The sequence below is a fragment of the Phalacrocorax carbo genome, chromosome 7, assembly GCF_963921805.1.
Source record: "Phalacrocorax carbo chromosome 7, bPhaCar2.1, whole genome shotgun sequence".
Taxonomy (NCBI): Eukaryota; Metazoa; Chordata; class Aves; order Suliformes; family Phalacrocoracidae; genus Phalacrocorax; species Phalacrocorax carbo.
In genome coordinates this window covers 52,112,637-52,133,846 of record NC_087519.1, presented here as the reverse complement: position 1 = coordinate 52,133,846, position 21,210 = coordinate 52,112,637, and the positions used below count along the sequence as shown (strand labels likewise).

General features: G+C 40.0%; 1 protein-coding gene across 1 annotated transcript in view; it reads right to left on the bottom strand.

Moving 5' to 3' along the window:
* Positions 1-597: 597 nt before the first annotated feature.
* Positions 598-21,210, bottom strand: part of NLGN1 (neuroligin 1) — a 316,462-nt gene continuing 295,849 nt past the window's right edge. Inside the window, exons 4-6 of the mRNA XM_064458015.1 lie at positions 10,320-10,532; positions 4,946-5,735; positions 598-3,944 (exon numbers count right to left, since the gene is read on the bottom strand). Of these exons, the coding sequence (XP_064314085.1) occupies positions 3,122-3,944; positions 4,946-5,735; positions 10,320-10,532 (1,826 nt within the window). The 3' untranslated portion in view covers positions 598-3,121. The remainder of the gene's footprint in view (positions 3,945-4,945; positions 5,736-10,319; positions 10,533-21,210) is intronic.

Below are 21,210 nucleotides of genomic sequence, written 5' to 3'. Positions count from 1 at the left end.
CAGATAAATATCTTAAAAAGAACAAACTTATATTCCATGAAGCATAATGAAGATATTCCAAAACCATTTCCTGTATTTTTATTTTGTTTCAGCTTTAAAACAGCTCTTGGTCTGTCTTATTGTTGTGTTAAAATGCGGGACACCATCTTACGTTTGGAAAGCCAGCTGCTGTGATTTAAGTATGAAGTAGCCACTCAAATATCATTCACAGTATCTGCAGGGCAGGAATGGACTTTTTTTTTTTTCCCAACAGGAGTGATAAAATTTGCGTTGCCTTCATCTTCCCCATTTAAAATACTCTTGGCTGACAGAAATAAAGTGTAGTGTCATGCTTGGTTTACCTAAATCATTTATTTTGTAACTAATAAAAGTAAACAATTACCAGATACTGTATATATAGAGATATATAGATATATGGCCACAAATAAACTATAGTAGAAAGTTATTTTGGTTTTGATAAAGTTAAGAAAAGCACATAAAATCATATTTCATGAATATCTTCTTTTATGGCCATCAATATTTTTGTGTTTTTTTTTTTTTGTTTTGTTTCATCAACATAGCAAAATACAATCTTCCTATTAAACAATAATTATCAGATGGCAGACAATTCTTTTTATTGGTTTACATTGGCAGGTCACAGTCTAAAAGCACAACCACATCAGGCAGAAATTGCACACAGACCGCCCTGGATTTTGAAGACTATTTTTTATGCTTCTACCAAAGAGCTTAATTTAAAACTAGGGACTGTAACACGCGCTAATTAAATATATAGATTTCTTTTTTTTTTTTCCCCTTGATAGCCAAATGACTGAAACTGCAGCACTTTGTTTCGCTTTCAGCTTCAGTTTTAATGTTTGTGCTTGATATCAGCAAACACGCTTTGAACTTCCCCGCAATCGCTGATGGAAGTTCAATCACCCAAATAAAACCCAGGCAATTTTTTTCCTGTCAGGGAATATTGCAGATTTATTTCATTTAGGCTTTTTTCTTTTTTTTTTTTTTTTTTTTTTGGTGTTGGTATTTGCATTCTTAACTTACTCCTGAAAACGAAGGGAGATTCGCGTGTAATACTATGACATCATACAGTCACGACGTCAGTGTTTCTGTAGGAAATGGCTGCGGGTGGGACTGGTCCGTAAATAGGCGGCTGTATCGGTTGTAGAAGGCATGTTCATGTCTTCAAAAGCCAGACTGGTCTTAAGATATTACTCTTTATTTGAGACAGTTACCATTACTTCATTAAAAAATGACAAAACAGCAATAAACATTTTAGCTCTTTAATGAGCAAAGATCAGGTCTCTTAGCATTGGAATAATATTCGTTATCCAGATTATCTTTATTTCACTCAGTGACCAGTAATATGGCCAAGAAGTACAAAGTAATTTTCCATCAAGTAGTATACAATTTTTTGTGTGTAATAAGCTTTCATTCTTGAAAAAGAGTAACTGAAAAGAAATGTTTCTGTTACTGCAGTTAGTTTGTCAGAGAAAGTTCTTCGCATTATCTTACAAACTATCAAAATTGCTAGTAATTTGAAAAAATGTAAAAAAAAATCACATAACTTTAGTCTAATAGAAATATAGTACAGGTAAGAGAGAAAGGATTTATCAGGGATGTGCTCTTAAGTCCATCTCAATTATTTCTTTTATATAAATGTACATCTGATTACATATACAAACATTTTGAAAGGACCGTGGTATATAATTACTGGAAAGCAACAGGGGAATGGAAAACTCCTTGCGATTTTAGAACATTCATTTCAAATCACGCAAACGCACGCAGCATTCAGATTTTTAAATTTCCAGTTGTTGGCTCTCTCCCCGTTCCTACGTTCCCTCTTTTCCTACACTGTTGCCATCTGGTCTAGAGAATTCGTTTGAACGGCAAAGCTAATGTATAGCGGAAAAGGGAATTAACTTCGTATTAACGTATTATAATCTTTGTAAGACGCAACGTGAGTTTAAACAATAAACTGAAAGGTGTCATCAGAGCGGTAATATCGGGGCGTTCTGACGTTGCAAAATCTCATTGCAATTAAAGCTTTGGGCACACTTTACCTTACCAATTTGAGCTAAATCTCGTGTAACTAAATGACAGCAAATTATAAATCCTTCATCAAAGGCGATTCCATTAAAGTTATAGTTATGTTAAAGTTAGAAATTATTTACGTGGAAAGGAAAAAGAATGTTAACAATACAGATTTTTCGCCTGGGATGCGTACCAGCGAGGGTTCGCCGCTGTATACCTGGAATGCCATAAATACCTTTAAGAACTGTTGCAATTCCTTCTATTTGTGAAGCTACCATGAAATATTTTACTGTAATTACTTTTGCCCCTTTAAAAAAACTTCTTTAGGTTGTGCCAATTGATGGAGAAAGCTTCTATTAAAAACTCCAATGGGATGAGAAGAATTTTAATTACGGCTTAATCAGCAGCACAGCCACCAAGCATATAAATTATCATGCACATCGTGCTAAAAATATCCAGTTTCCTTTATTCCCACAACTTTTATACTGACAGCACTTATGTGATAATGTTGTACCTGCCAAGCTGTAAAACTTCTTTGACTGGCAGATTTCAGCATGGGCCCCTTTCTAAGGCCTTAACAGCATTGGTGCTTTGTGTACTTATTCAAATACGTAAATATGGTCTACACAAGAAAACAGGTCCAAATAAAAATTGGTGAAAATTAGCTGACATTCCATTAGTGTGTCCCTTGTGCATATTTATAGTTTTTTTTTTTTTAATTTTCAGTCATAGTTCTTTCCTGTTTGTGTTGCACATGCCTAATTCCATTATGTAACTTAAATCTTCAAAAAATTAATACTTGAATGTGAATGAAAACGTATCATTCAGGACAACTGCTTCAAGCAATTGCAAACAGTTGGGTTTTTTTTGTTTTTTTCTCTTTTGTTCTGTTTGTTTGTTTCTTAAGTTCATCTGATATATGTACAATTCATTTTTTTTTTTTCAAAACCCCAAAAGTTCTTGATATGTATATTCACATAATATTCCTCCATATTTAAATAGTAAGAGTCTTGTAGGTTGAAAGCCAAGTAATCTTCAGTAATATCACCTACTGTAATCCATCAAAAAATAAAGTTTGTTTCATCTTGTCTGGCTATACCCTGGTTGTCGAGTGTGAATGGGGGTGGGGATGAGGATGGGGCAGAGTATTGTTCTGTCCTCCGGTAAATGTATTGAATGTGTGTAGGGGTTGAATCCCTGGTATAGTGTTGGGGATCATTGTGATGGTGTTGGGTGTCATTAAGGGAATATCGTCAGGAGACCTTCTCATAGCTAGCGTGTAGTCTGGGGGACAGGCGGTCCTAAGAACCACCTCATGTGGATGGATGGACTCACATTCATGATCCAAGTCAGTGTGCTTCATTTGGAGGGACATTATCTCCTCTTCTTGTGCATGGGTAAGATCATTGGTAGTAGTACGTTGTGGGCTACATCTCCTATGGACATCGTGTCTCCGCTTGTCTTTTTTGTAGTACAATGCTGCAAAGGCCAAAATGTTCAGGAACAGCAAAGATGCACCCACTGCAATAGTAACGCTCAATTCTGTTGAATAGTCCCTTTGATCCACTGAAAACGGGCTTGGCTGTTGTTTGGGATCGTCTTGTTTGGCTGTGGGAAAGGCTGAAGTAACAGAAACAGAATTTTTCCTTGTCGGTCTGAAAGTATTGTCAGTTGATGGCACTTTAGTTGTGGTAGAGGTATACTGTGAAATGTCGTTAAGATTGTGCAGATGAGGTACCAGTTCCAACCAAAGGTTCACTTTATTGGCCCTATAATGTTCTTTAACTCGTGGTTTTAATCCAATGTGAAGATACAGTTGGTCTTTCTGAGAATATCTGGTCCATGCTACTTCTTCAAAACGATTTGGTTTTGTATGGATGAATTTTGTATCTTGCGGCACTGGTTGATTTGGGTCACTAAAAAAAAAAAAAATAATCTCCAGTGTTACAAAGTATTTCAAACGGAATTATGAAATTAACATAATTAAGATTTTATACTTAATGTTTAAGTCTGCCTTTGGACAGAGCGGAATGCTGTTTCCTAAAATTAGAGGCCTTAATAATCTTGATTAAAAACAGCATTATGCAAATGAACCCTTTTTCACATAGACTTCAGCGACCTCTCTAGTTGCCCAAAATGCTGGTCTCTCTCTCAGTGACATCTGCTGCTGCTGAGGACAGATTGCCAGCAGCGTGGTTAATGCGGACAAATGTCTGAGAGAGACCAGTGCGAGAGGACGGTAAGCTTTGCTTTGCTTTTTTAGTGACATAAAGCTCGTAAAGCTCAGCATTTCAGGGCGTACGCGGTATCCGCGGCCTTCCAGAGGTGCAAGGCCACGGCAGGGCATAACTTAGTGCTCCACGTAGTGATTTAGAGTCCAGCGGCCAAAGGTAGAAAAGTCTTTGAACTACCAGTGAAAGAAGAAATAATGAAAATGCCAAAATTTTTCAAGTTTGAAGTCACATATTTTATGGTCAACAGTGTCTATTTGAAACAAAATACATTATTAAAATGAGCTGTATTATATTTGATGCGATATTTGTGTAACTTTCTGTCTCATGGAATGAAAATATTATCAGTGCTGGGGTAAAGTCAGTTACTAATGTAACTGTTTTTAACTAGACACATATACTAAATGCTTCGTTTTGCACTTTCTTGGGAATCCCTTAGTTATTTTTGTGCGCAAAGTATTTTTTTGATTTCTTCACGCGGAACGTTCGCAAAGGTATTTTTTTCCCCTCTTTTTGCTAGAATGTGTGAGTGAGTGGAGGGACATTACAATAAACGTAAATATCCGGCGTGATCTCTTATTCATCCTACAAGTACAGCGGCATTCCCAAGGGAGATAACCAAGGGAACGCACTGCGTCATTATGTCCCGTGTTTGTATACAAGACTGTTCATTAGCTGGTACTCACCCAGTTTTTGCAAAGTTTGTCCAGTACGTCATCACCACCGCACTTAGCATGACATCATTTTTGGAGAAATTACAAGGAAATAATTCGGTAGGACCAATCATGGGGATTCCTAGTACGTAAGGAACCTCATCTCCGTGGGCTGCATCTGCCCATGCGGGTACCTGATCTGTCTGGCAATGATGGTAGAAGGCATAGAAATACGTAGGCGATCCAAAATTTGAGTGAAGATCTGCTGTAGCCACCGCTGGTGCAACCCACTGGTGATCAGTGAACAAAGCCAGCAGGGTTTTCCTTCTGGTCTCAGGATTGTGTCGATCTGCCCAGTCCGTGTACATAAATTTAATAGTTTCCCTCAATATATCTTTGCCTTCGGGGTATCCGTATAAGTTATCGACAAAATTAGAAACTGCAAAGTCAAAATCACTAGCTGATATGCCATCTTCGCTATCCACAATATTTTCAACAAATTTCAACCCTTCCCCTTGGTTAACTCCCAACATGATGTCATAATTGAGGAATTCTCCTTGTTCCATCAATATCTGAGGATCGTCTGGTATCACATCGCCATCAATTACTGGTCCAAAGGCTATATGGTATCTTGCTGGTTGAATATCCTGGTCGACAAGTTCTCTATAAGGCTTCTTCTGTAGGCATTCTACCAATTCTACAGTGTCTGACATGTTGCAACCAACTTTTGTAGCCAACATCCTGGCGTATTTTGCAGGCTGGAAACTAACTGCCCAGCTGGAGAGAGCTGTTCCGCTTTGAGCTATTGCTCTTTGAAAAAGTCCTGTGGGAAGAAATATTTAAAAACTACTGAAATGACCTTGAAACAGCTGCATACTTGCAAGGTTCAAAGGAGTTCTTTGAAACAATAGAAAACTTTAACAGAAGAGATACTTGAATCTTAATAGTGCTTAAATACACAAGATGGTGAGATCTGACCGTCGTACCTACAGGTACTGTGTACAAAATAAATGCAATGTGCGCAGAAACTGAAGCAAATGATTCTACCTCAGTGCGGTCCAGCTGAGGAACAGGTTTGCAAAAGAAACTCAGGAACGAAAAGACGTGGCATTACCTTATGCAGGCTACCGCTATTAGCTTGAAAGAAATTCCTCACGTTAAAGCAATTTAGAGGTTGGAGGAAAAGCCAACAAGTCTCTGAAATGGATTGAATTTCTGGATGTTGTTCAAGCCGTCGGCAGCGCGCGTGCACACAACTAGGTGTTAAATAAACCGAAGGAACTGCTTTTCTAGGTTTTGTTTGGGATTCAACTTGGTTTGAGAGGAGCAGTGCTGTTGAAGTGTGTATCATAGCAAAAGTTTATATCCCGGAGTAATAGGTGAGAAGGTACGAGGCAGCTATTAAATTTGTGTCTAAGAGTCAAGATCCTTTCTTGTAAGGAGTTGTTCTAATGAAGGTTTATAGTCATCACACTTACATAAAAAGGGAAATGGTGTATTTGACACTATTTAGCTTTGTAACTCAGAGATTGAAACAGATGTTCAGGTATTCATTTGGGGTGGGGGGTGGGAGAGAGCGCGTATGATCTGGCACTGCATATAAACCTGCAGCAGATCCCCAAGACTTCAGTGCAATTAATTTGAATTTATGCTGATTTAACTATCACTTTGGACCGGGATTTCTACCCATAGAAATAACAAAATAGGTTTAAATTGATGTTTTCCTCTCGCTCCTGTAAGCATTTTTGAGCACATCATGGGTGAAAGCCTCACCCCCTTGTAGTCAATGAATAAATCTGATTTTTTGCTATTGACTTTAATGCAATCAAAACTCCACTCTTGTCCCGATACTTCTTGCGCTTCCTTTGCGATGGGGCTTTGCCTTTTCCCGCTCCCTTCGGGGAGGCTATTTGGGTTCTGAAAGACATCTCGAGTCTGAATCTTGCACAAAATAATGCTCCTCTCTAATGTCAGAAACTTAGACTCTATTTAGGTAACTGTGCCCTTCCTGGCTTTTTGCATTTTCATGGAAGTGCGTCCAGTTAATTTCGGTAGCACGTCTTCTGCACTAATTACTGGGAAATATTTTATACTGGACCCTATCCCCTATAGCTCACTGTAAGTAATACAAAATGGTCCACAGCATATGTAAATTGTGCTGATTTAAGAGATATGGATCAACATTTGGTTTTACTTATGCTGACAGGCACCTGGCGTAATTCCCCTGAACGTGGCAGAGTTGCTTAGGGACTGGAAGTGACATCTGGCCTCACTCACCTAATTTTGCGAAGAACGTACCTTTGCTCCAATGCTTGATGAATAGCTGGATACTCCCACTAAAGGAACCGGAGTTAAGGTGCTCAGCTTACCTCAGAATTTTATTCCAATAATGCAAAAGATGGCTTTTACTTTGATAAGTAACATATTTCTGTTGATAAAAAACACCCATAGCCTCTAAATCAAGTCAGAGACCAGCCTTTACAGCCTCTACTGCAGCACCAGACCCCGTGCGCTCAGAAGTTAGCTGGAATCAGTTGCTGGCAGGAAACATTTTACAAGCTTCTGAGGAATTTTAAAACCATTCTAGACTGTATTAGGTCCAAATCCAAAAGTCTTAAAATCAGATAGGTGTAGAGACTAAAATATGTAAACTCAAGCCTCTCCTTAAATTTATGAGAAGTCATATCCAAGATATTATTTCCTCGCAAGATATGAGTAAAAAATAAGAAAGAACTTGGGCTATAAAGGGGATAAAAATATATTTGCCTGTTTACAAGGTCAGATATTGAGCTAGTATAAATCATCTCAAAGTCAGTGGAATTACCGCAGAGGATCCAGGCATTGTAATAAATGTAACTGAATGACAAAACTGAATTCTCACAAAGATGTATCTCATGTTACTTCATAACGTTTCTTTTTTGCATATTGCGTAAATCTATTTTTATTGCTTTATTAAATATCTCTGAACAAGGACAGAAAGTGTAAGCTACGTATTAAGAAAATGCTGATATAAACATTGTGCTTGCTAAGTGCTCCATAAACGTTAAATGTTGGCCTAAGTAAAAGCGGTCCAGTCCTCTGGCCATAAAGTTATCCTAGGAAATGAAACTAAACGCCCCTCCTTCTGCTGAAGAATGCGTACGGAAATATTCCCCCTCTCAAACCATTGGGGGGAAAAAATGAACAACGCTATGGAAAACTATTTTCCTTCTGTCACATAATTCCCGGCAGAAATTGGTACCACACAGGACGGAGAACTACATTTTTATCTGCTAATGTGTGTGATTATTAGAGCTTATGGGCTTCGGACTGATGGAAAGAAGATTTAAATGCTCACTGGGCCACATCGCTTTGTGGCTCCTGTTCAAAGTCTCACCGACGTAAATAAGAATAATTTGCACATATTCCTCTACGTTTTCAGAGCGCTTTCAAAAGGTCGGTGCTGTTCTGCCACTTGCAGGTGGGCAGCCATGAACAGCACCACCTCGGGACAGGCTGAATGCATCCTCTCAACTACCAAGGGATCCTTTCAAAGGGAAATGAAGGAAGCAAAGACAGCATCTGAATGTACAGCTTAGGAAAGAGGCTGGTTAATAATGTAACGTAAAAGGTTTTTTTGAAAATATTAAGATATTTGAAAATGTTTGAAAGCTTGGAATAACTTTTCTTCTTTGAAGCTGACCAATTTTTATTTTAATACTTTGTTTCTTTAATGGCAGGTCTGACCATCCCCAAATGAAACCTACCTGGGCGTGTGGCACGTTTTTCTGTTTAATCCAAATTTCAGGAAAACATGGTTTTGCTTTCTTATAAAAGAAATCCTCAAAAAATGACTGTTACAATTGGATTTTAAGTATACATCTGTAAGCCCTCTCCAGTCCCCGCCCAAATCCTGCTACGGTGGCAAATTACTGCATCAATTGCCCCAAACAAATTCTGCTCCGGGCAGAATTCTGGCCACGTGTTAGAATATGACACGGTAAAGTTTGCTGGTAAGAGGCAACACATGCAAATGTGGCATTTCGCATTAATGTCATGTTACATCAAGAAGATCAAGATTAAGATCAGGTAAGAATCAGGGGAGGATAAACCAGGCCTCCTCATTCAACTTTAAGCTAAATCTTCTGTGACAAAAGTTATTTTTGTGAATTCTGATGGGAAAAGACGGTGCAGTGTGACCCTCGGGTTGCAGCGTAACGAGGCAGTTCTTACATCTTGTTCAGATAGGCCAGTTTGTAAATATGGCCTGTTTTTACTGCAGGTAGTTATGGGAAAAAAAAAATTACTTTAAAAATCAAATTGTGGAAATAGACTAAAATTTAAACCCCGGCCTATTTTCCAGTAGACTTTTCTTGTAAAAATCTATATTTTTTTTCTCTCGTTTAAAGTAGTGTAAAGGCCTGATCTAAAGAATCTGTCACTTCTATTGACCTCCGTGGGCTCTGCATCATGACTTGGGCAAATGCAGCTCTTTTAGTGTCAGTAGAATTATTTTTTTTAATGGCTGGCCAATGGAGATACAGCAATATAAACTCGTGGAGGACTGTATGCACAGAGCACTGCACATACTGGTAAAACTAAACGATACAGATAATGTGTCAAAACAGTGAGACAAAAGTAACGTGATCAATATGCAATAGCCATGCAGATGAGAGAAACTGTCCGGAACTGTGGTGCAAAAATCATGGAAAAAAGAATTGGGTGCCTCAAACAGCATGTTTTTAATTTCCTGCTGTCTGCCTCAACGAGAGAAAAAAGGTGTTAGTTATGGAATAGGAAAAAACATATAGAAGAAATCCATTTGCAACTTGGATGCTTTGACAATTTTGGATCATGCATGCAAAACATTCAACCATTCTTTTATTAGATGACAGCAAGTGAAGTTCATGCACTTTCAGACAAAAGATTTCGGAACTAGGTATTTGTTTCCCTCACATAAAATAATAGTTTTAAGCATTTCAGCTGTTAGCCTGAGAAGGGAAACTGTGTCGTTTTAGTTTGCTTTAAATTCTGCTCCTCATGAGAAACTAAACACGTCTTTCATGACTGTCTGAGTATAGACGACCTCATCTACTGCGAGCATGACTGACTGGTTTTCCAAAAAGGACACCCTTAAGGAGGAAGGAAAAGAGACAAAATGATGCACCAAGACAACGCTGTTCAGAAGTCTGCTATAAAGTGTTTCTACAAAGCTCCATAGGAAAAAGAAGAACGTGACCCAAAATTTAAACATGCACAAAAGAGCTGAGGGAAGAGGGTGGCTTGTACCGCCTTTAAAAGGTTTGCTTAATATTGAGCTGAACTCAAGAGTTCATAGGAACAAAGAGAATATACAGAGCATCACATAATACTAATGGCGGTGGCATGCAGACACCAAAATTGTCAAAATTTGCAACCTGCATAATACCTTTGGTTGAATTGCTCCAACGGTTACCTTCAGAATAATGGGATAAAGTCAACAGATTGACGCATGAACCGCCTGCACCAGATCCAAAAACAGTTATTCTTAATGGGTCACCTCCAAAGAACCCAATATTTTCACTAGTCCATCGCAAAGCTTGAATTAGATCAAGGAGGCCATAGTTTCCTTTTGCTGCTTGGTCCCCAGTGCTCAAAAATCCTGTGAATGTAAATGAAAAGAGAAGAGGTTAGCAAGTGCTCTTCTGAGTAACCCTGTTGCAATCTTCTGAGTAAGAGTTCAAAAGTAGATGCCATTAGACATTGTGCAACTACATAATTTTCCATATTCACTGGACAACAGTTTCCAGTTTTGCACTCTCCCTGAAACAAGTCGTTCGGCATTCGCTCTTTTGGCCATGATATATTAACGTAGGGAAGGTCAAGATCCATCCCAGGCAAAATACTCATCTTCACAGGTCACAACGTCTTGCTCCCAAAGACTTTGTGTTGATTGTACTAGGTTTAAGAGTAAAGGTTTAGCAAACAGCTACGCTGCAGTCATTTCGTAAGCGACTTGGCCAACTGTGTATTGCGCCTCTGTACCTAGATGCAGCCACGAGCTTTGCGCAGGCCTGAGAGGCAACGGTTACCCTTCTCTGCAGGCTGTGTTTGGTTATGGCCTGGCAACACGCTCTTTTCCTTTTTTCTCCCCGCCCCCCAAAAATGCAGCTTAAGACACAGGACAAGCCGGGTTGAACGATGTGAGCAGCTTTCAGCTCCCTGAGCTCCGTCCCATAGTCATTAACCTGAGTTAATTGAATCTACATTAAATGGATAAAGACAATTTAAGCTGTTTCCGTGACCCCTTAACACCAAAAAGATAAGAGCTCAGGGGTAGTCCGGGGAGCACAAGAGTTGCTCCCTGCTATTCATACTGGAAGAAAAACGGCGGAACGCGTCAGGTGCAGGAACGGCTGCGTTACGCTTTACTCCCAGCCGAACCCTCGCATTTAGTATTGCTGTTACTCTCCTCACTAGAGCCCACTGACTCGAAAAGGTGGACAATAAAAACCTTGAACAAAGTCTCTGTTGAGGTAAGATTTTGCTTTTGGTTCCCTTTTGTTGACATTTCCAGTTTTCTCAGCTTAATAAACAAATGTTTAAATAAAACCAGCATTATGAAGCAGCCCAGCACCTCCATTTGCATATCAAACTGATTTAATGCTCACTAAATCGACAGTGTAACCGTTTTTCAGTCCATGCTTTGTAGAGAAATGCAACCATTACAACAATTATTTCCACATTAATTAGATATTAGTGGGCCTTCTATTCTCGTCAAAGTTCTACTGGTTTAACTCTCCTGAGTGCAGACAGCCTACTCAAAAGAAAGTTTACAGTAGTTTTTTAGACAAATGGCTCTCAAAGGAGTCCTGCTGTTTCATTATGACAACAAAAGCAGCTTTTGAGACATTTCTAAGAAGAAAGACACGTGTGCGTATACATATATAAAGCAAGGACTTAACAAGAATACAGATGGGTGCGTGCACGTACCTACATTCATGTATATAGCGAACGTGCCATTTGCTTTTTATTATTCTGATTCGACTTCAGAAGGCAAGCTTACGTGTGGTATTCTGTCCTATGTGTAGGCGTTTATACCAACAGACCTCCTTTGCTGTAAACCGCACTGCAAGCTAATTGGCCTCGCTGCCTCCGTAGTTGAGCCATGCTCCGTTTAGGGCGAGCAGCTTTGTTTGTGTAGGTCAGTCCTGATTTTTGTTACCATGGAGAGGGAACGGGAAAGTGGCATAAGGTGCCAGGCCGGCAATTCTCCCACTTCCAGACCTAATGTACCAAGTCTAATGGGCATATTTCATTCACTGGAGCCGTAGTAAATTGTTACTCTGATACTAGACTTTAAAATAACCACTATTCTATGACTAAAACCTGCCACGTTTGCTACTTAATCGCGTAAAAAAGCAAAGCAGCATCACTACCGTAGAAGAAAATACCACCTTGATACTCAGGGAAAGCCCAGAAAGGAAGTCATAAATGTAATTAATTCATTCCCATTTTACTATTACAGCTCAGTACTGAGTTGAGATGAACGTGATGTTATTTTACTCTGCTTTGCTCTTTCATTTTCTTCTGTGTAGCCAGAGGGCCCGGTGCGCACGCCTATGTGAAAGGATGGCCTCTGTATAATCCTTCCTGCACAGAAGCATTCGATCCTGTCTTCGCGCTCCAGTAAAATGTTGTCCCCCATAAATAGTTTTTAAGGACACAGATAGATGATGTCTTTGAATCTATGATCGCAAATCTAATGAAAGCTTCCTAACCCGTCTCACTGCCTTTGTTAGCCTGCTTGGAGTTGAGGGATGGTACCGGGGACTGCAAGAAAATGAAAATGTAGGGATTTTGGGGAACTACAGGATCCTGTGACGGCACATGCTGGGAAAGTCTTCCCCTTTCTTTGTGTAAGTACACGGCTGTAGAAAAACAGTGAGAATTCAGTTCATCATATTAAGCAAATAAGTGACTGCCCTGATTTGAGGGATTAGAGGAACGATTGACACTGGCAGTCCGTGAAACACAGGCAGCAACGAGATGAGAGCAGTTAGAGCAGTTACCAAAACTGCGCCCTAAACCCTGGCTTGCAGATTCCCTGAGCCTGGACAGGACCTGCTCTCGGCAGAGCTGCTGCGTTGGTTCAGAAAGATCCTGGCGATTCCTCAAAGTGATTCTGAGGCTTTTGTTAGGAAAATAGAAGGTAGGGTTATAGCTGGAGATACAGTGATCGCCCTGGAGGAGAGCAAACGCCGACACTCAGACTTTCAGAAAAAGTTGTTTTCCATACTCTCTATAATATGCAGCAAAGTGAGAAGCAAGTAAGGCTTTGCCTGGAAAAGCAACAGATGAAAATTGTAGGTAAAGCTTTAGGGCAATCCCCTGCTGCTAAATGAGTTCACATCAAGGCAAGAAGCTTGATGGGGAAATGGGAAACCCTTGGGAAACTATAAATATACTAGTTCTAAAGAATCTTTGTGAAAAGGATCTTAAAAAGAGAGCAGAAGAGGAAATGTCTCCTGTTGCTAAAAGGAGACATCAGGAACCCTGCATTCAGTTCAGGAAATGTGCCAGAAGGGGGAGCTTTCAGTTTATTTTAAAAAAAAAAAAAAGGGAAAAAAAAGAAAGAAAAAGGAAGTATTAGTAATATTCTCCTCATTCATCTATATTAGACAAATTATGACTTGTGTCCAGAGCAACAGCTCCGATGCAAAAGAAATATCTCACGCCTCCTCAGCAAGAACCACATTGGCTCTCTTCCATATCTACACAAGATGGATGATTATTGATGTTGACTTTCATGACATGAAACATTTCTATCTCATTTTTCAGAACCATAAGAAGCCTGTTAATATCGCCACCTGTTCCTGCCTTTTTTCTTGCATTCAGTAGTATCAGCATGGCTTAAAAGCATTCAAAATGTCATGAAATCCGAGATAGGACTGATAAAACAGATGAGGTTTTTTCTTTCCAGTTTTGGGGTTGTTTTTTCCTAGCGAGGAGTGCCTCAGGACGTACAAACTCATCTAACTACACACCCGCAGAGGAATGCTTCACACACAGCATCGTACCCTGTCTGTAGGTCTGGGGGTGCAAGTACTTATTCCTATTTATCACGTAGATAAAACAGAGATTGCAACTACGTGTTTTGTCTTTATCCCAAGGGCAGCTTTCAGAATGCAATTAATAGAGATACCATACATTTCTATGCATTTCTATGACACGATCATTGCGCTGTCTAGATATTAAGCTGGCAATTTTGAGTCACAGAGGTGAACCTGCTCTTGCTGAAAAGGGCTTGTGTGTCTGAATGCTTGTCTGTTTTTTCAACTGCATCGGCTAGTCTATTAAAATATATTATCCCTTTCTGCAGATGCTGCCTTATTATTATCGTTGGATTGTCATCTCACCAAGAATGCTGCTATCGGACGCTACCACCTTTTGCTTTTGTAAAATAAGTGAAGTAAAGTAGTCCTTATTTTAGTTATTCCAGGAAGACATTTGCAAAAAAACTTATTTTTGCATTATTCTCTAAAAAGGTCAGATTGAGCTAATTTTATTCCATAATTAAGTCCTTCTACTGGAAATATTCCAATCATCAGCTGAACAATTGCTATTTTATATTCTGAATGGAGAGGTTATTTCTTCTTTTATCTCTTCCAAAGGAGCAGACTCTAATAGAATTATGGAAGTGAGGATGTGGTCTTTTGTGAGTTTAAGAAAGAGATTTACTAAGCTCATTTGGACCATTTCTCTGTTACATGTCCATTAGACAAATAGGCAGCGTGTGCCACAACCAGGCCCTGTATTTTGTGTTAAAATAAATTTTAATGCTTTATAGGCTTATCTGCCTGGGTAGTGATTTCTGCTTGCCATTCAGATAAATCTTTTCCTAATATGATTCCACATGTTTGAAGAGTAAATAAAATAATAGAATTGGGAAAGTTAAAATATCTTGTTGAAAACCTTAGAAGACTGAATTATTTTAAGCCCTGGCCTAATTTGAACATTCAAATTATCGCAGCGGGGAAGGCCAAGACAGAATCTTTCCTAACGTAAGGGACTGCTACAACTCGACGGTGCAGTAAAAGACTAAGCGCAGGCTGGCGGATACTTAAGAGAGAACCAAACCTTCCCCCTGATGAGTTCTGGCCATGTAAGTGTTTCATAACCCAGCAACGTTCATGACTGGATCAAAGTAAGGGGAAGAACCTCTTGCTGGACAAAAAAAATATCTTCCTGCAAGAAAATGCACAGAAACAAATGCTGCTCTTAAAACAGAAGAGCTTATAAAAACTGGTCTGACACGCTTAAAGGGTTTTTTTTTTTTCAAGGAGCTGTGTTACTGAAAGCAGGAACACTTAAGACTTTACTATTACCCACCTGTTAAGGCACGTGTATAATAATATAGTGATGGTTCCAGTTACAATTCCCTATGCAGTCAAATGTCATCTTTTATTTTGTTGAAAGCAAATGTTAAATTGTACAAGTATAAATGCGTCAATGTATGGTGGAAGAATACAGGATGTATTTTGAGGGAAGGACTTATATTCCCTCTGGATTGCAAGCTCCTTGGTTAGGACTTTAGTTTGACACCTCCTATTAATATTGAATAGTAATTGCCATCCACAGAAAATTTCAGTTGCCCTTTAAACTATACCTACTCAGTCAGAAACGCGAGCAAGATAAGCAAATCTTAAGCAATATGGTTAAACCTAAAGAGCACATTTGTTTTCATCTTAGACATCTCTCTCGACTCCGCATCAGCTAACTAATCTGAATGAATTACGTGGGCAGCAGCGCTGCAAACGGTAACGTGTATGTGATAGCCATGAAGCAGAGGATACTGCTTCGCGCTTTGCTGACCAGCACATCCTCATATTAATAGCATATTTTAGTAACGGATAAGGGGTAAGGTGACTAAAAGGACTAGGAACTCCCGTAAGGAAGATGTAGGAGAATATAAACTATTCAGTGCAGGAAAAGTACCCCTTCGCAGGCACCAGCAGCGTACCTCTGCTCGAGAATCGGATAGGCAAGTCTTCTGAAAATGCGGCTCAACCAGGATTTTTGTATCGAGTTCATTTAATATCCAAAAACGTAATTGCAACATTAGCAAAGGACCCGTCTGTTTCTGCAGCTTTCTGCCACGTAAATATTAGTTATAAGGTTAATGATTTCAGAAGCGCAAGATTTTAGCTTAACTCCATGAGACGTGCAGAGCACCGTGCCACATTTCTGTGCGCTTCTGTGTGCGAGACACTGCATTTATACGCAGATTTTATTTTAATTGTATGTATGGAAGAGGAATTAATATGTCAGAATCCTTGCAGGTGGACACACTGTCCTTTTAAACAATTAGAAGGCAAATGTTCTGTAGCAAAATATTTGTTAACGGATGCCAGTTGTCAGGCAGGACGGGGCTCTGAGCAACCTGATCTAGTTGATGTCCCTGCTCACTGCAGGGGGCTGGACTGGGTGGGCTCTGAAGGCCCCTTCTAACCCAAACCATGCTAGGACTCTATACATTATAGGCACATATTTGCAAACTATTCACTTTTCACGTAGGAAGGTTATGTGACTGGTCACATAAATTGTTTGAAAACTTATATTTTCTGATGCCATACCATAAACTTTATAAATTAAGGACAAGTATCGTCCATATGAATAGCCTGCACTGATTTTTTTCAGCCCACAACTCTCTTTTGGGATGTGTTAGGCTTGCGTTTCTGCCGTGATCTAGTTGTGACTACCAGAAGAACTGAATGTGCCATATAACAGCGATCAAAGTGATAGGGGAGGATCAGGAAGGGTTCTGATATGAGGCCAGTTTAATTGCAAATGTTTTAGGGCTGTAGAATTTTTAAATTTTTTAATTTTTTTTTTAACAAAGTCCCTCTTACAGAGTGAAAGTCCATCCATTCAATGCGGCTGGACTATATGGCTGATTTAGAAAGAACAGCTCAGAAACGGAAAAGTTTTTTGTCAATAGGTGTTCCCACTATTCACATAACCTCGGTCACTCGGTAAAAAACTAGGAAACAGTTCAACTATTTTAACTGTCGTGATTAAGCTGTGTCACTGTAAGAACAGCACCTCAAGGTTAAGTGTATGAACAATAAACCCTACTACGAGCAACGCAAAACAGCTGCAGTAATTTGTTAACTTACCGAACTGAAGTGCTGCTTCTGTGAGCTAGAAATGCTTAAAAATACCAACAGTACCACCTTCAGCGGCCCCTGCTATTGCCCCAGCAGGTAGCCTTTGGAAATTCCCATTCATTTCACCAAAGTTATCGGTAAATACGGAGCTTGTAACTATATCCTTTGGCATTTTGAAAGTGTACATGGAGAAAAGCGTGTGATGGTGTACAAACTTGGATGTGCTTTTTCAGCATTGCTATTTTACTGCTGGAATTTTTCACAACCCTCTAGAGTACCAAATCCTTCCAATTAATATTAGTGAAGTGGCCAGAGCCTACAGAAAGGCAGGGCTTTCTGAAACAACAGAATTTCCCCCTTTCTTGCATTTTACTTGATTTCTGCTCCTGTGAGAGGCTAAACGCACTCAACACGGCAAGTTACAGAAGTCCCTCACCGCTGTTTCAGCCTGGCACCTGTCAGTCGCCAGCGCTGATGTGTTAGCACAAACTTCTAGTATAGAGGCAGACTGGGAAAGGCTGCAGCACCTCACACCAGAGCACTTTATTCCACTACCAAAGCTGTGCCGGCGCGCCTTCGCTGGGGGCGATGCTGCCCAAAGCAGGCTAACCCTCAGTCTTTTCCCAAAACACAGGTTCTCTTGCGCGGGCCATATCAAAGTCCTGTGTGTGTCAAAAAAACCCGTCTGGATGAAGAGGCCAGATTTTTTCCTGTCCTGTAGAATCATCGTCAACCATTACAGAGGGAAGGAAGATGCTCAGATTTACTGTGATATTCTTGGCAAGCATGCCATAGATGTTGAAACAGTCTGAGATTATAATTTCCAGCGTTCTCTGAAGGCTGCGAGAAGTGGGTGACGCTCTTTGCCTTAAAACTTTCAGTAAAGAGATGATAAAAGTCTGAGAGTGCTTTCAAAGGCTTTAGCTGCCTTTTCTTCATGTGGCTATTTTCCATTCCGCCTTGTCTGTCATGTCGGGACAGCTGTGGGCAGTGTCTGTCTCACATTCTGCGTATTCTCAACGTGGGAGACACTCCTGCATCGGTCCCGGCGACATGCCCGCGCGTGGGGCCGCGGTACGGGGCAGGCCCACACGACGGAGCAGGTCAATGTTGGCGCCGAGCCGGCCGGCTGCTCTGCCCGCAGCCCGGCGCCGCGTTGTTTCGCCCAGCCTACGCGTCGAGCGTGACCGGGGAGCGGGTCACCGCCCCCGCAGCGTGCGGCGGGAGCGACGGTGAGAATACAAAAAAAATCAGATGTTTGTTACGGTACCGTCGGCCGCGGAGACGAGTTTCACAGGAGCAATTCTCTAAGCCCGTGCGGTAGGGTTGGCATCGGGGTGGGGAGTCTAAACCGATCCCGTGCTCTGCAGGCAGTGCTTGCAGCCAACGTTATGGGAGCACGGATAGAAGGGGCTTCAGCTGCCCTCTGCTTGTCAGACCTCTAGTCTAAGTACAACAGAGCCGGTCCCAAATGATCACCTGAGAGATCAGCTCTAGAGTAGGTTATTAGAGATGATCTCTACTGAAGACTTAAGTGAAAGTCTGATAACAACCTCCGAGATACTTTGAAAGAGCTATATAAGCAATAGGGCTAGGCCACCAGAACTGATCTTTAATACCGATTTCTGGATATGCTGCAAAAGGAAGAAAGGGAAAAGGAGGCGGCAATCTAGTCTCTCAGAAATACAGCTGCAGAAGCTAATTTTATGGGATTTTAAGGGATATGTGCTGACACATATCAGAAAGTAGAAGTAAGCCTTAAGAACCGATGAATGACGTTTGGCATAGGTGGACGCAAAAGGCAGCTGGAGTACGTTTGATTTGATTGTCTCCTCTTCTTTAAAAATACAGAAAAATGATAGGGTTTTCTATAGAAAAGAGCACATATCTATGAATATTTCCACTTTGAAAAAAATAAGCAATTCTGCTGCCAGTAGAGAACATCTGTTTAAATGCCTTCCACAAGGTAAAAGTCATAGTTGTTAGTACAAAGCTGAGTCATGCTCTAGGGCAACACAACTTTTAGTTTAAAGTATCTTTAAGTTGCATACAAACTTTTCACAGGAAACAAACAACGCTGAATTACTAAGTAATACTATAGCAGTGCTCTTATGATCCACTGTCTTCGGGAACTTTAACAAAAATATAAAAAAAAAGCAATAGTCTCTAGAAGACAGCGTAGGCAACCCCAAATCTCATTATGGAATAAAGTGTGGAAAATGAAAATCAAACACATACTGATCCTTCTAAATATACTCAGCCAGAGCCCAAACGATAAGGAAAGACTACACGAGAGAACAGAAAAGCCCATAGCCAAAGCCATCACTTGACTTTCCTACTTGGCAGAAGAAAGCGATGCCCCAGGGGAGAGATTCTTGTCTTCACCAGGATTGAGTGCACAGCTGTTCTAGTCCTACTTACTTCAAGTAGTGCAATATGCCAAATTAAGTAGCCCACAGCACATTGCATCAAATATCTGTCCTTTACCACCGTCTTTCAGCATCCCCATTTTCAGCAGCAAGATCAGAAAGAAGGCATTAAGATAGGCTAGTCTTTCATGGAACATGACATAACTTTTAACTTTAGATGACACAATTACAGGCGGCGGCTACAAGCCTCGAAAACACGTTATAGTGGAGAGTTAACAAATGTCAATGTTCTTAATGTGCAAGGCTTTAAAAATCAAAATTGACCCCATAAAAAAGTCTGCTTTCCATTTTCCTTCAAGATTTGGGCAAAATGAGTTCATTATCTCAAGATATCCCAGACGGTACTTGAAGATCTTTCTACCCAATACATTTGAGAAATTTTTGCCATATAATGAGCTGTGTAATACGTGAAGCTACTTAGAACTACATGTGGTTCAGATTCGGCTTTCAAAAGCATCTTATAGGGAGCACATTTTAATTGATTGTTACATGCCAGAGAATGCTTTTCCTAACTGAAGCCTGGAAATCATCTTTGCTTTTTAACGGTCACTCTGGTTGTAGATTAGTATATGTGTTCAGTAATACCACGCGGTTTTTCAGAATTTCAAATATGTATGTGGATGAAAGTATGCGTTTAATTTCACTAGAAGGGAAAATTCATATTTTAGAAATAAAAAAAAATATATCATAATTACGAGTTCCATTGAGAGGGACAGCACCATAATTTCTGATACTTCTTCACAGTGTTGAGATTTGTAATGAGGGTCCAATCAATGCTAATATATATTCTATGAGCTGATGAAAGGGAAGTCAGAAATCTTCATGTAAAACTGTATATGCAAATCACTAGTTAGAAGCTTAGCAGCTATTTGAAAGTGCAATCTTTCAATCAGAACACAGAAATTATGGTGCTAATTTACTGTGAACTCAAATCTCCTTATTTGAAAATAAATAGAAAAGATTAACCATTGGGCCAATTTACCAAGAACTGCACTCAGTATGTCATCACTTGCATTTTTAAATCAGGACTGGAGGCTTTCTAAAAATATGTGACTGTTCAGATAAGATTTCATTCAGGAAAGTTTTATGAACGGTATAAAACAGGTAGAGGTCATATCAGATCATCACAAAAATGCCTTCTCGCTTTCGAATGTGTGAGTTGAACAACACAGAAGACTTAGATAATCAAGATCTGACTTCTGTAGCCTGATCAGTGCAGACAGACCCTTTAAATATACTGGTAATTTAAATAAGTTTTGAGAAAGTCTGAGAAATAAAGCTTTTCCATCTTCCTTCTTTCACTCTTCCTCTCCCTTTCCCCTTCTCTTCCCTTCTCTTTTTGCAAAGCTTAATCTTATTTAATCAGTATCAACATTATTCTTGGGGTTCTGTTGTTCATGTGAATTTATATACACGTCCACCATGCTCTTCGAAATACACCTGGGGGCACACAATCAATTTACCCCTTGACAAATCCTCGGCAATACCTGGCAGTATTTTTAACCCCGCAATAACAATCTGCGACGCTCTCTACAGACGCTATGTGGTTGAGCAACTCCTTGACCTGCGGCGTCCCGTCCACATCTGTTTCCTTGCTGCAACGCGGAGTGCGGCGGTAGCGCAGTGATCAGAACGACGGCTTTCTGCTCTGTCCCTTTAAAGCCCTAGAGGCAAATTTGTTGTACTGAAGACACTGCATTTGTGGCTATCTTAGCCTGCAGGTCAGAATAATTTCTGATAA